The sequence below is a fragment of the Culex pipiens genome, chromosome 1 (genome assembly GCF_016801865.2).
Source record: "Culex pipiens pallens isolate TS chromosome 1, TS_CPP_V2, whole genome shotgun sequence".
In the NCBI taxonomy this organism is placed as follows: domain Eukaryota; kingdom Metazoa; phylum Arthropoda; class Insecta; order Diptera; family Culicidae; genus Culex; species Culex pipiens.
The window spans coordinates 102,711,491-102,725,343 of record NC_068937.1 but is presented as its reverse complement, the minus strand read 5'-3'; the positions used below and the strand labels follow the sequence as shown (position 1 = coordinate 102,725,343).

Here is a 13,853-nt window from a genome sequence, read left to right as displayed (position 1 = left end):
GAATTGTGCTCTTTATCCTCTCGTATGCCGATGCCCAGTTCTGGGTGTAGTACCAACCACTAGTGTCTTCCTTTTAACTGCAAGGACTTCGCCGCCCTGGGCTCCTAAGTGTTTGAGTACGGCACGGAGCGACGGAACCGGATACCCATATTTACACTTGGAATATTCGGAGCACCCGCTGCGGGATTCGAACCAGCAACCTCTGGATTGTGAGTCCACACGGGCGGGACACATCCACACTAGGGTGGCAATAAAAAAATCGACATCAGGGATACACTCTGGCTCGATTCTTTAGGCAATAATAAGTAACTGTGCCAATTTTGGGCCAAATCGGTTAAGGTTAAGGGGTCGCTTTTTATCGTTGAATTTTATACGGGGAAAATCGCAAAAATGCATCGAGAAAAACATCGTTTCAGTATTTTTCTGCCAGGTAGCACAGGTCTCGCCTAAAATTGCCCAAAAGTTAGATTCTTGTAGGAAATGTTATTCCCTACATCTTTGCAGAAGGTTGCAAAACGATACGAGTTGATCTTGATTTTTAGTGATTTTGTATTAGAAAAAAGTATTTTCTTATAAACTTCTATTATACCCCTTATATACTTCAAAGCATATAAGCCGATTTCTTTTCATCGCATTGTCCTTGGACAAAATTATAGGAAATCGAATGTCCTAGAAGAAACTCACGCTTGGGCAAAGAGACCCGCGCCAGCTGGGTGCGATGTTTTTTCCCATACATATTTGCGATTTTTCCCATATAAACTTTCACGATAAAAAGCGACCCCTAAACCTGAACCGATTTGGCTCAAAATTGTCACAGTTACTTATTACACTGCCCAAGTAACATTTTTTTCCAGGAGTTCTACAAGAGCTCTTCAAGATTGCTACAGCATAGCAGTTTAGACCGCGGTAGGATAAAACTCTCTTCAAGTACTCTTCCAAATTCCTGTAGAAGTTTTGAAGAGAATTTTATCCTACCGCGGTCCAAACTGCTATGCTGTAGCTATATTGAAGAGCTCTTGTAGAACTCCTGGAAAAAAAATGTTACTTGGGTGACTTACAAAAAATCACAGAAATGACTACGCAGGCTCACCTAGAGGGGAAGCATGAACTTTGGGGTCCCCAGAAACACGTGCACTTTGAATTTTTCCAAAATAGTTAGACAGGGCCGAATGGTTTTTCTCCAATGTTTGTATGGAGAGTTAGAACGGTTCGTCACTGTTGCATACATACAAAAATTGCATGCAATAACTTCATGATTCGAAATCCGGACACTTAGTAGCAAATCATTTTTGTTATAGCTGGCAAAAAATCATGTAATAAGTTGGAAATGTAGAAATATCATCAGGATGTAGTATAAACAGTCAGTTTCAAGAAAATGCATGCAAAATATGCCTTTTCAAACAATTTTTCATCAGAATTTCAAAATTAAGATGACTTGTTGTGCTTCGAATCCCGGACACTGATAAAAGCTGATTCGAAATCCGGACACTTTTGCTTCGAATTCCGGATACTCGATTTTACTTATGAATCGTACAAATTTGGACTGAAATGTTAGTGAATGGCATTCTTTAGGTCTCAAATAAGCTGTTCACATCAAAACAATCGATAGTTTATATAAAAATTTGCTAGAATTTAAGGAAATCGTAACCATAAATTTCTGCTTTGCCTTCCCGGTGCTTCGAACGCCTATGAAATATTTCAAGTGAAATGTTTCGCATTTTTGGTAAACTTATAATTTTATTGTATTTAATTGTTTTGGCACTAACTACAGCGTTCAAACAAACTTTAAATGAAAGTTGATGTTGGAGTTCATCAAATAACACAGTTTTGGCATTCATAATGCGAACTTATATTCAAATAATTGATAAAACAAAATGAAGTGTCCGGGTTTCGAAGCGTCCGGGAATTCGAATCATGACGTAATCTGTAGAGTTTTTTTTTTCAAAATTTTCAATTTTCCTTGTCACCCTAATGCACACAGACAAACAGAGCTTTGTTCCTTTTTTCGATTGTGAGTCAATAGATAATATCTGTGAAAGTTAATATCTAGAGCAGCAGCAGCTTAGCAATTCATTGACATTATTTTATTTTACAGTTTCAATCTCAATGAAAGTTGCATGATTTTTAGAAAAAAATCCATTTAAGTTATAACTTGTTCAAAAGTCAAGTAAATATTTTAAATAATGTATCTGGAATATTTCGACAAAAATCGTTTAGCCAAATGGAACGTTTTGCCGACGGACGTATCGCCGATTTTTTTTCCTTAAAAAAATAGAAGAATTGCTTGAATTTATGTATGAGTGTACATAACATCAAAATCTTTTTTTTTAATATTTAAACTGCACCTCGAATTTTCCATAGATTTGTATTCAATTGAATCTTGTATTGATACAAGACCTCACAGATATAAATCTAAAAATCACTAAATTAATGAATGTCGAATCACCCTTTCTCAAATTAATTGAAAAAAATCTGATAATTGTTTCTTAAGAACTAATCATGTTTTATAGAATGCAAAACTCAGAAAAAAATGATTTTTTTAAATAACTAAGGCTGGTACAAATTTTGTTTAAAGTTTTTGTCACTTTGAAAGTTGGTCCGAAAAATCAGGGAGCAAAAAAAATATTTTTTTTAAACTTTGAAATTTTAAAGGAAAGTTAAGTGCAATCAGCTGAAATCAATTTAAAATGCATTCCCCTGCGTTAAGAATCATTTTTAAGCATGTTTGGGTTGATTTAAAAATCTTTTGAATTTTTTTAAAATGTTCGATGTTTAGTATCTCATTTAGTGTTTTTTTTTCCTTAAATTGTTGGTTTCGGTAATTCTAACATTTTTTGAAAACTTATGATTGCAAAACAACTGAACTAGTGTAAAATGCATTTAAAACACTTTTTGCACTCCCCCTCTCCACCCCGGCCAGAGCCGAGAGACAAAAACTTTGAAAAATATTTGCATCGGCCTAATCATGCCAAATAAATGCAAAAATAAACCATACAAACATGTAGTAAAAACAATCTCTTCAACTTTTGATGTGTATTTTTTTCTAAACCCTATGTATTTTTTTTGTTCTTCAAAAATGTTTTGTTCAAAAGCATACAAAAAATGAACACAAATTATTTTGAGGAAAAAAAAAATCAAAGAACAGACCATGTTTTAAAGAATGCAAAGACTCATAGATTTCTATAAACAATTGATTTTTCAAACCTTGCTCTAGAACTAGAAAAATTACAGCGTTTAATCTGCATATCCATCACTGGAGCAATGCGAAGTACACCAACGAATGCTCTAAATGCTGCTCTTCATCTCCTCCCGTTGTATCAATACGTGCAAATGGAGGCTGGTAAGAGTGCGCTTAGACTAAGAAGAACTGAGAATTTATTCAAGAATAGCCTTATAGAACATTTAGGAATTTTAAAAGAACTTAACATAGATCCACATGTGTTTATGAACGAGGACTGGATGGAATATACCTTGAACCTTGATATAACATACAAAGTGATTTTAACTGATCGCCAAGTATGGGAATCAGGAGGTCCACACGGAGAGACCGGCCGGGGCAAATCTAAGAAAATCTTGGTTAATTTAACTAAAAGTATGGGTTAATTTTTTACACAGCTTTTTTTCAACAATCGATTGTTGATTTTGTTAACCCGAAATTGCTGACCACCGGTAATTAAAATTAACTAAAAAAATACTTGGAATTGCCATTTTTGTTGGTTAAATGGCCGAAAAAAATTCTAGCAGTCGACTGCTAGAATATTTTTTTCAGAAAATTAACTAAAAATTTCTTGTTTTCAGCTGAAATATTGTGGAATATTCTGTTAAAAACTGGCTGGGAAATGTTTTTCAACTATTTTTCAACAATTTTTTTTCGTTGTATCAACCGAAATATTTTTGCATGCAGCAAATTATTAGTGTTTTATAACAAAACATTTCTTAATTAGACATAATTTATGTAAGTGTTGATATATATTTTCTTCAATTATCTAACGATATAGGCTGGGCCGAATTTCTAGCTATATTTTAACTATTGTCTTACTTGAATACAGAAAAATATTCGTACATGTAGTCAATAATTAGCTGTTGTTAGCAATATTTTTATTGAATTTGCAGTAAATTTTGTAATAATGCCTCACAAATTAATGCTGAGTGTTTTTATTTTAGCATTTATTCTGCCTGAAATTTTAACGTTTTGTACTAATTTGTTTTTTTTTTTTTGCATGAAGTTGTTAAGTTACTGTTAAAAAGCATCAAAACAAAACTTTTTTTTAACTGTTGTTATAAAACATGTAAAGTTTGATTAATGTTTTTAAAAATTATAAAATAAAAATTAAGTGTTGTATCCACTTACCTTCACTGTGAAATCATCCGATAAGTCATCATCATCTACAATGGTCTCAGGTTTAGATATTTTTCTTGTGGTTGGACACAGAATTTTCATTAAAGTGAACATTTTGCTGCAAATAGACATATGAAATGTATTAGTAATTTAATACAAAATTCTTAATTTCAGCTATAAACTGAAAAAAGGAACGTAAATAAATAAAATTATATTGAGGAAAGAAGAAATATCAATAATGCTACTTACCAAGCTTGCATTATTTAAAAAAATAATTTTGGCAACACACTTTCACTGCATTTGATTCAATTTATTCAACGTACTCCGATTCCTGAACAAAATATTATGAGTTTAACTTACCAGTTTATTGAGCAGTCGTATTGCAACAATACTTTTAAGATAATAATTATCTTTATTTATATATTTTATATATTTTTATTTTTTTATATTTTTTTCTTCATCTCTATTTTTTATGTTGTTTATGTTGTGTACACATGACATTTCTATGTATTTAATAATTGATGATTCTGAAAAAAAATAATGGTTCATTAAGATTTTATCCGTCGTAAGCACGAAGCTTTTTAATGATTCAGTTTTCTAATAAGAATCACATTAGATAAATTATTGTGCAAAAATAAACCCATACTTACTTGGATTAACCAACATTTTGTTAAATTTGCCCGGGCTGCTCTATCCGTGAAGAGTTGGCCCGCATCTCTCTTCTACTGCCCTCTCTTTCCATCAAACATTCTTATAACGTGTTCAACTCACTCGCATTGGAGGTCCTCATGGCGAAGGCTGTCCTCTTGCTCTTCATAGTTTATCACCTGCAAAGAAATCATCAACAAACCTACTCACCAATTCCAGCTCCCCAGTTGCAACACTTTGATTTACCACTTCAACATTAGCTAAATAGTGTAATTTTCACCTTTCACATCCTCTCACTTCATAATTAACAACACAAACTCAACAAATCGACCGCTCTCGTTCGAATCCTGACTTCAAATGACAGACGTAAACAAACCCAAGTTCATCTTTTAAATATTCAACCAAATGTAAATTATATTCAACCAACAAAATTTTTGATTTTCCTAAAACCAAAGCTAACAGTCGAGCACGTTCATTCGAGTTCGGGAAATCTGTTAGCTTTTTGCCTTTAGCATTTTCAACAAACAGGTTATTAAATTAATACTAAATTTTGGTTAATTTAACTGAAAATTGGCAGTGACAAGTACGTTTTTGTTAAAATTTACGAAAGTAAAATCAACAATTTTAATTGTTAAAATTTCTGGGCACGGTCTCTCCGTGTGGAGACTTGTATGGGTGAACCAATGACACAAAATAGGGAAGGCCCCCACAAAGTTTTGAGCCTAATCAAAACAATACAAATAAAATCCATTTTCGGTTTTGATAGAGAATTGCTCATGTATGTCCTTTCCAATTTTGTGAAACAGTCCCAATCTAATACTGCAATCCCAAGAATCAGACAAAATTATCAATCAATTCGGGCAAATTCAATAGCAAATTGGAAAACAGCCATTTCCCAGTTTTCTCCCGAATTCTCAAATTGCATTCTGGACCTTTCCTAGAACACACAGAAAACAAATAAACAAGCTCTCAATTTTCATCCAAATCCTCCCAAATCGAGTCAATAAGTTTGCCAGCCCAGTTCCAAATTCTTTCCGGCTATCGTTCGTTTGCCAGGAAAGCTTTCGATGTTGAAGTTGGTCAGTGCTGCTGAACATCTGTACTAGGTACGTTTCGGTTTTCTGGATTAGCAATGTACATAACAAAACCGTACTCTGATAGTAGCAGCAGTGTAGTGGCGCAGCCAAATTCTTTCACTCGAGCTTAGCAATGGCACTCACGAGCCAATTTGATGTGATTGAGTGAAGCTTCCGTGCTGAATTCCAAACGAGGCAACGAGTTTGAACAAGTAAGGGGGGGGGGGGGAGGAGGGGTGGAGGCCACTCGTGCATTTCGTACCAGCAGCATACACCCTCTCATATGGTTCCAAACTTATCCTTCATTTGATGTTTGATGCCAACTTCGGTCGACCGTAGGTTGGGGCTAGTTTGAGCAATCGCTTCCATAGTGTGTTATACAAAAATAAAAATAAAATTAAACACATTCAAAGACGACACATGACGGCTCAACCAAGCACAAATACGAGCTGAATTAAGCCGCTTCAATTGGGGGTGGTTGAGTGGGTGCTGGTGGGGGAGGAGAAATTTCAAGGGTGGGAGAAATTTGTGATAGTGGCTGGCAACGGAGAGCTACCGTTGGCATCAATGTTGCACACAGCAAGTGGCCGGGAAACGTGTGAGGCAAGTGCGGGTGGATGAGCTTTATCGAGGGAGAGTGCGATTTTGAATCAGCACACTGCCCAAATTCGGCCAACGCCACGCACTAATCCGGTAATCGGGGTTAATACCGCGATCGATGGAGTTGGGTAGACAGACGGAAAGAAAAAAAAAGTAAGCCAGCTTAAGAGAGCTCAAAAACACCGAATTGCAATTATTTGATTGCCGAATTTTATTTGCTTCGAATGCTCCGAGAGTATGTACAGAATTGATCGGTAAATACTGGCAGTTTCATTTCGCAGGACTTCAGTAAACATTCATCAATGAAGAGATTAATTGTAAAAAGCTCGGATATTGAAGCAATCGTTGGCAGTGAGAATCGTGGGTGGAGTACATTTAATTTAGCAGATGTTTGATCGAAATTTAAAATGCTTCGTAGATGTGAAATTCGCAACAAAGGTCATCAAAAAAATTAAATTATATTATTCGCTCTACAGCATTATTGCCTTGGCGTTCTCGATTGCGAGATTCCTACTCGAAACTAGGTGTTCGAAGGCTTGATTGTTGAGGCAATTGCAAACCTCTTTTTACACCTTAGCTTCCATCCACCCCGGGATTCGAACTGACGACCTTCGGATTGTTAGTCCAACTGCCTACCAGCGACTCCACCGAGGCAGGACCCAGGGAGACGACTCCTACACCTGGATTGAGCTAACGACCTAACCTTTTTAGGTTAGTCCGGGGCCAACATTTACTTCCCGTCCGACGGAAGGCGTGATCAGACAAATCTCGTCTCGAAAAATGCCACCGGAACCGTCTGGGATCGAACCCAGGCCGACTGGGTGAGAGGCAATCACGCTTACCCCTACACCACGGTTCCCGGCCAAAGGTCATCTGTACTGTTTAAAAAAAAAAGATGAAATTCAATTGGATATGAATATGGGATTTGTGAATAGATAATTATTAAAAAGATATATGGGAGCTAGTTTATATGTAACAATATAAATTACAGTCCAGAATCCGAAGTTCCGATAATCAAATCACAAACAAAAAAAAATCTTTTCGTTTTTATTAATTGTCTTACTTATAACATCCAATATCCATTTTGAGTGTCTATTACATTACAAAATGTTTTTTTTTATTATTTTACCAACGCCATTTCAGCGCGCGACAGTCCAAAATAAGTCAACGATTTTTATTGTGATTCGATTATCCGAAGAATTTTTCCAAGGCCTTCGGATAATCGAGTCTGGACTTTAAATTACATTTTAAATTTGTTGCACAATAATTAAAAAAAAACTATTGGGTTTCTTTTAAGCAGAAGGGTAATTCTCCACCAACTCACACAGCAGTTGCCCCGATCCCTCTTCGATTTGCGTGAAACTTTGTCCTAAGTGGTAACTTTTGTCCCTGATCAAGAATCCGAGGTCCGTTTTTTTGATATCTCGTGACGGAGGGGCGGTACGACCCCTTCCATTTTTGAACATGCGAAAAAAGAGGTGTTTTTCAATAATTTGCAGCCTGAAACGGTGATGAGATAGAAATTTGGTGTCAAAGGGACTTTTATGTAAAATTAGACGCCCAATTTGATGGCGTACTCAGAATTCCGAAAAAAACGTATTTTTCATCGAATAAAACACTAAAAAAGTTTTAAAAATTCTCCCATATACCGTTACTCGACTGTAAAATTTTTTAATATGTAGACATAAGGGGTTTGCTTATAAACATCACGAGTTATTGCGATTTTACGAAAAAAAAAGTTTTGAAAAAGTTGGTCGTCGTCGATCATGGCCGTTCATGGTCACCCGCGACAGACACGGACGACGAAACAAAGAAAAACGCAAAAAGTCTCTTTTTCAAAACTTTTTTTCGTAAAATCGCGATAACTCGTGATGTTTATAAACAAACTCCTTATGTCTATATATCAAAATTTGTGTTATTGTCTGCTCTACAACTTTGTTGAACATTATTACACTCTTAAAAATATTCTGCTAAGTTAAAAAAATCACAAAATTGTAAAATGAAAAATTTTGTTCTAATGAAAAAATTACCCGTCTTGGTCAATGTAGATTCGAAAAGAAGATTAAATTTCCCTCAAAATGACAAGCTCCAACATTTTTTACAGTCGAGTAACGGTAAATGGGAGAATTTTTAAAACTTTTTTAGTGTTTTTTTTCGATGAAAAATACGTTTTTTAGGAATTCTGAGTACGCCATCAAATTGGGCGTCTAATTTTACATAAAAGTCTCTTTGACACCAAATTTCTATCTCATCACTGTTTCAGGCAGCAAATTATTGAAAAACACCTCTTTTTTCGCATGTTCAAAAATGGAAGGGGTCGTACCGCCCCTCCGTCACGAGATATCAAAAAACGGACCTCGGATTCGTGATCAGGGACAAAAGTTAGCACTTAGGACAAAGTTTCACGCAAATCGAAGAGGGGTCGGGGCAACTTTTCCCGATTTCGTGTGAGTTGGTAGAGAATTACTCAGAACATTATCATCGAATATTTTTTTAATCCTTTGCCAAATAACACTATGACATTTAAAACATTTTCGATTCAATCACATTGTAGAGAACAGTTCTCTTTATAATTTCCATAAAATAAAGTATCAATTTTGGTTCAAAATAAGCAGAGATATACTCAATTTCGGCAAACAAAAAAGTGACTTTCTCCAATTCTGGATTAAATTCCCATTCAAACGAGGCATATTCATAAGAAATTTGAAGGATATCAACATCAATTCATCAATTTTCAGCGACTTTTTTGAAGAAACATCCTATAAAATCCAAAAAAATCTTCATCAAAAATCGACGAAATATTTCGCCGGACCCGCGAAATTTCGTGAAAAAACCCTTTTCTCATGGTGCAATATGTCACCGTTGTCGAATTTTGTATCTAAATGTTCTCGAAAAAATACACCGTGTAACCCTTAACTAAAATATCAATTTTAAGCTTTAGTGAACTTCAGAAATGATTTTGAAACGAAGAGGTAAACTCAATATAAATAAAATTTGTGTTGGCCTAGATAACAAAAAATGTACTTATTTTTTTTTACTTTATTTGGTAATTACATTTATCTAAAACTATTTATAATGGGTCCTCTAACGTTGTGCATAGAAAAAAAAAATAACTGAAGCATAGATTTATGAACTGATTATACATAGTATTAAAAATGCTTACAAATCATGTTAAAAAGTTATGTTATGCCGAATTCGTTCTTATCTCTAACAAAAATCATAGGGAGGGAAGTCTCTGAATGAAAAAAGTGTTTTAAAATGCGTTATAGACAAAAAAGTTTTCTTTTATAGACAAAAATAGTTTTCTTTTGATCATTTGTTTTTAAAAGGTCTACCCAAGTAACATTTTTAAACCAACTAGCCACCACCTAGTTTTATTATGGTTTAGGTAGCATCTTGATTGTTTAATAGTTTTATTTGAGCACCGCAACCGCAACCAAGAAGCAAGAATTAACTTATAGGTTCTAACAAGGTTTTATGCCTAATTATGATGAATTTCTGGCATCGTTAGCCAGCCATAGAAGTTCAAAAATAATTTAAACATTTTTTGCTTAAAAACTGTGATTGCAGAAGAAGTATATTTGATGAAGCGTGTAGATTTTTTGGCTCTAACTCCCCCACATTTATTGATAAAATTTCAACCGCAGCTGAATTTGAGCCACCAATTGCGAGAAATAACCTTTGAAATTGTTTTAATTATCTCCAAAATCTATCATATCATCATTGCCATTTTTGACAACCATCTCCATAATTTCATTTGGCAAGACAAAGACTTATTTTTTGCCAGAATACAATTTGTTTTTCTTAAGACGCATGAAATACGTATGAAATGTAATTTTTTCCTATTTCTCAACAAGGATTTAATAAAGGTTTTATTAAGGCTTTAAGGAGGTTGCTAGGATTCAATTGTAAAGCCTTGAACTCCTATGTAGGTTTTATAAATAGGCCGTAACAATCTTTTGCGGAGGTCCTTTTGGGTTTTATAGGGTTTATTGAGGTTTTGGGGAGTTTGTTAAGACTAAGTGGCTTTTTAATGTTGGTTTTGGCTGAAAGGTTTTATAGCGGTTGTGACAGCTTTGATAACGCCTAAAATATGTTACTTGGGTAAGTTTAATAGTTTTTTTTTCCAAGTTAAAATAATTGTTAACGAGTCCAATCATTCTTATAATTGATTTTCAACGCAGGAAAATGATATTATTTTTTATTGCCATTGATCTCACATGATTGCACATATCCAGAGTAATTTTTTTTAAGGTCCTATAAGTTATGGTGTTTCATATGTTTATAGAACTTTTTGAAAAAGAAACTATAGATATATTTACATCAAATTTTTGAAGTCATTAGTTAAAAAAATGTGTTGGCCGATTTTTTTCGAGCCATTTTTTAATGTATTTTTATTAAAAAAATTCACCCCGATTTTTCAATAAGTTTAAATTTGCAAACTTCCTACATATTTAAATAGTTGACTTTTCAATTTCTCGATATTTTTTCCTATCGCGATGGATTTTTCTATACCTTCAATCTGATTTCCTCTCTTTCTCGACGGTTCTTTTTTATATCGACACAGAGAGAGAGTCGACTGAGTGTCGACCAGATATTCAACAATTTACTTTTCATTTAAGAGTTGATAAATTTTTGAATATTTTTCAACCTTTAACAATATCATTCAAATTACGAGAAATCCATTCCTTTTTTATTCAAAAAAATGTTTTAAGGACACAGAAAGGTATTGTCTACTTCTCCGTTTTTTTAAATACAGTTCTTATTTAAAAAAAGAAACCAGAATCAATATCATTGTAAAATAAACTGACAATATTTTAAAAACATATTGATACAATAATTCACTGTGTGTCGGAATGCAGTCATCAATGGTGAATCAGGACTCAAATTGGCAAATTGGGACAGCTGTTCAAGCCATGATTGTTGTCTACCATTTACGGTAAAGCATATTTGTCTGAGCCCAGTGACGTTTTCTACGATCCTAGACTACCAGTGAAGATAATAATCAACCAATCAGACTTTTCTTGCCAACTACAACTGTCTCACCAATTACCACATGTGCTATTCTTATGCTCTTTAGCACCCCATTATTATTATTACAGCCCATTAACACCTATAGCAAAGTGTGCTAACCGTCACAACAAAGAGCCATTCACATACCTACACCAGGAAGGCAGAAAGGCAGGAAGAACGCCATAAACAGTTTACCACCCACCAACCCACCACCCCCACGGAAACTGTTGTGTAACGTGGCACAATAATTGTCACCTGTTCTGTATAACATGTTGTGACCTTACTACCCGCTAGTCCTTTGAGCTAAGCCAGCTGCAATTCCAAACAGTGACAATTAATTCACATTCTCAGAAGAGGAGTGAGCTGCTTTTTACACATTTAAAAATAATGAGATTATAACTAAAGGATTATTTTATATATTAGAAATATTTAAAATTTTGAAACATAAAAGATAATTTTAAAAGTTTTTTTTTTCTCACTGTAAACATCCCCCTAATCCTTTCTTTTCTTCCGCCACTTCCACCAAAACCACTCACCTCCAGAGGCATTCTGGAGAATGCAGGTGCCGTGATTTCCCAGCGCCAGCTCCAGTGGGACATGGCCATCATCTATCCAGGGCTGAAGCTCAAGGTGGGGCCAACGTTGGGGGCGAACGGCGTGCTGGAGTTTGTGCTGGATCCGAGCGCCGCCACCGACGAGCGGACGTTCCACGAGCATGAAAAGTCCACCGGTAAGTAAAAGTTGGGGTGGAGAGAAGAGTTTGGTGGATAAAAGCTTTGGTGGGGAAAGCTCACTGGTGGGCGAAAAGCTTTACGCGAAGCGAGTATTGCGTGAAAGTGAGGGAGAGGCGAGAGAAATGCTTTCGCTGCGTGTTGCAAGAAGAAGCTTGGGTGAGCTTTCTTCTTAGAAATGATGCCATATAAATTCATAAAAATCTAAAATTTAACACTTAAAAAAAACGAAACTATTGGCACTACGCCCCCCGGGGCATGGCCTTCCTCTAACGTGGGATTTCTGCTCCAGCGCCTCTGACGAGACAGGAGAAACCGGGACCGACGTTTTACTTCACCATCCGATAGAAGCTCAGTGGATAAGGCGGGAATCGAACCCGCGTCTCATAGCATCATCGGGATCGGCAGCCGAAGGAATTTAACACTTACTTATTTAAAAAAAAACGTAACTTAATCCACCTGTAGGTGGTTGGTGCCTTCCTCTAAGTTATAGAGTGATTACAATCGCCTAAAGTGTCCACATGGATCTCCCCTAACGTGATCGCAGCACCTAAGAGGCCCTATAATAAAAATAAGTGACGAGTAAAAAAACAGACATCCTACAGACTTTTTGTCAAGATTATACAGACACTGCCTTTCAGGAAAATGGCATCCCTCTTTAAGGCATTTTCGTGGCGATCAGACGGGACCATTTGAGGTTATGTAAATTCAGACCATTTTTTAAACTGCTTGTAATTTTAGATAAGTAAGTCAGATCTTGAAAATTCTTAATCCACAAGAAAGGTCTTCTCATATGCTTTCTAAAAATATATAACATGTGAGGGTTTCATGAAAAAACCACCCTTTTTACCATAATTTTAACTTAATATGAAACAGTTTTTTTAACATAACTTTTTAAATACATGATTAAACTCATTCCGGCCAAAATCGGTTGAGCCTGTGACAAGATATTCCAGTGACATTGATTTGGTACACACGTCTACATACAGCCAAACACACAGACATTTGCTCAGCTGGTGATTCTGAGTCGATATGTACAAATGAAGATAGGTCTAGGAGGTCTAACTAAAAAGTTCGTTTTTCGAGTGATTTTATAGCCTTTCCTCAGTAAAGTGAGGAAGGCAAAAACAAACCATACCATTTTTCTATGTAACATGGCACGGGATTTTGTTTTTTGTTTTTTGTTTTTCGTTTTTTGTTTTTTGTTTTTTGTTTTTTGTTTTTTGTTTTTTGTTTTTTGTTTTTTGTTTTTTGTTTTTTGTTTTTTGTTTTTTGTTTTTTGTTTTTTGTTTTTTGTTTTTTGTTTTTTGTTTTTTGTTTTTTGTTTTTTGTTTTTTGTTTTTTGTTTTTTGTTTTTTGTTTTTTGTTTTTTGTTTTTTGTTTTTTGTTTTTTGTTTTTTGTTTTTTGTTTTTTGTTTTTTGTTTTTTGTTTTTTGTTTTTTGTTT

At 34.9% G+C, this 13,853-nt stretch overlaps 1 protein-coding gene across 1 annotated transcript in view; it reads left to right on the top strand.

Annotated features, from left to right (window-relative positions):
- The window catches only part of LOC120430148 (uncharacterized), a 62,246-nt gene that overhangs the window by 46,018 nt on the left and 2,375 nt on the right, over nucleotides 1-13,853 (top strand). Inside the window, exon 2 of the mRNA XM_052706106.1 lies at nucleotides 12,219-12,406. Coding sequence (XP_052562066.1) covers nucleotides 12,219-12,406 — 188 coding nt within the window. The remainder of the gene's footprint in view (nucleotides 1-12,218; nucleotides 12,407-13,853) is intronic.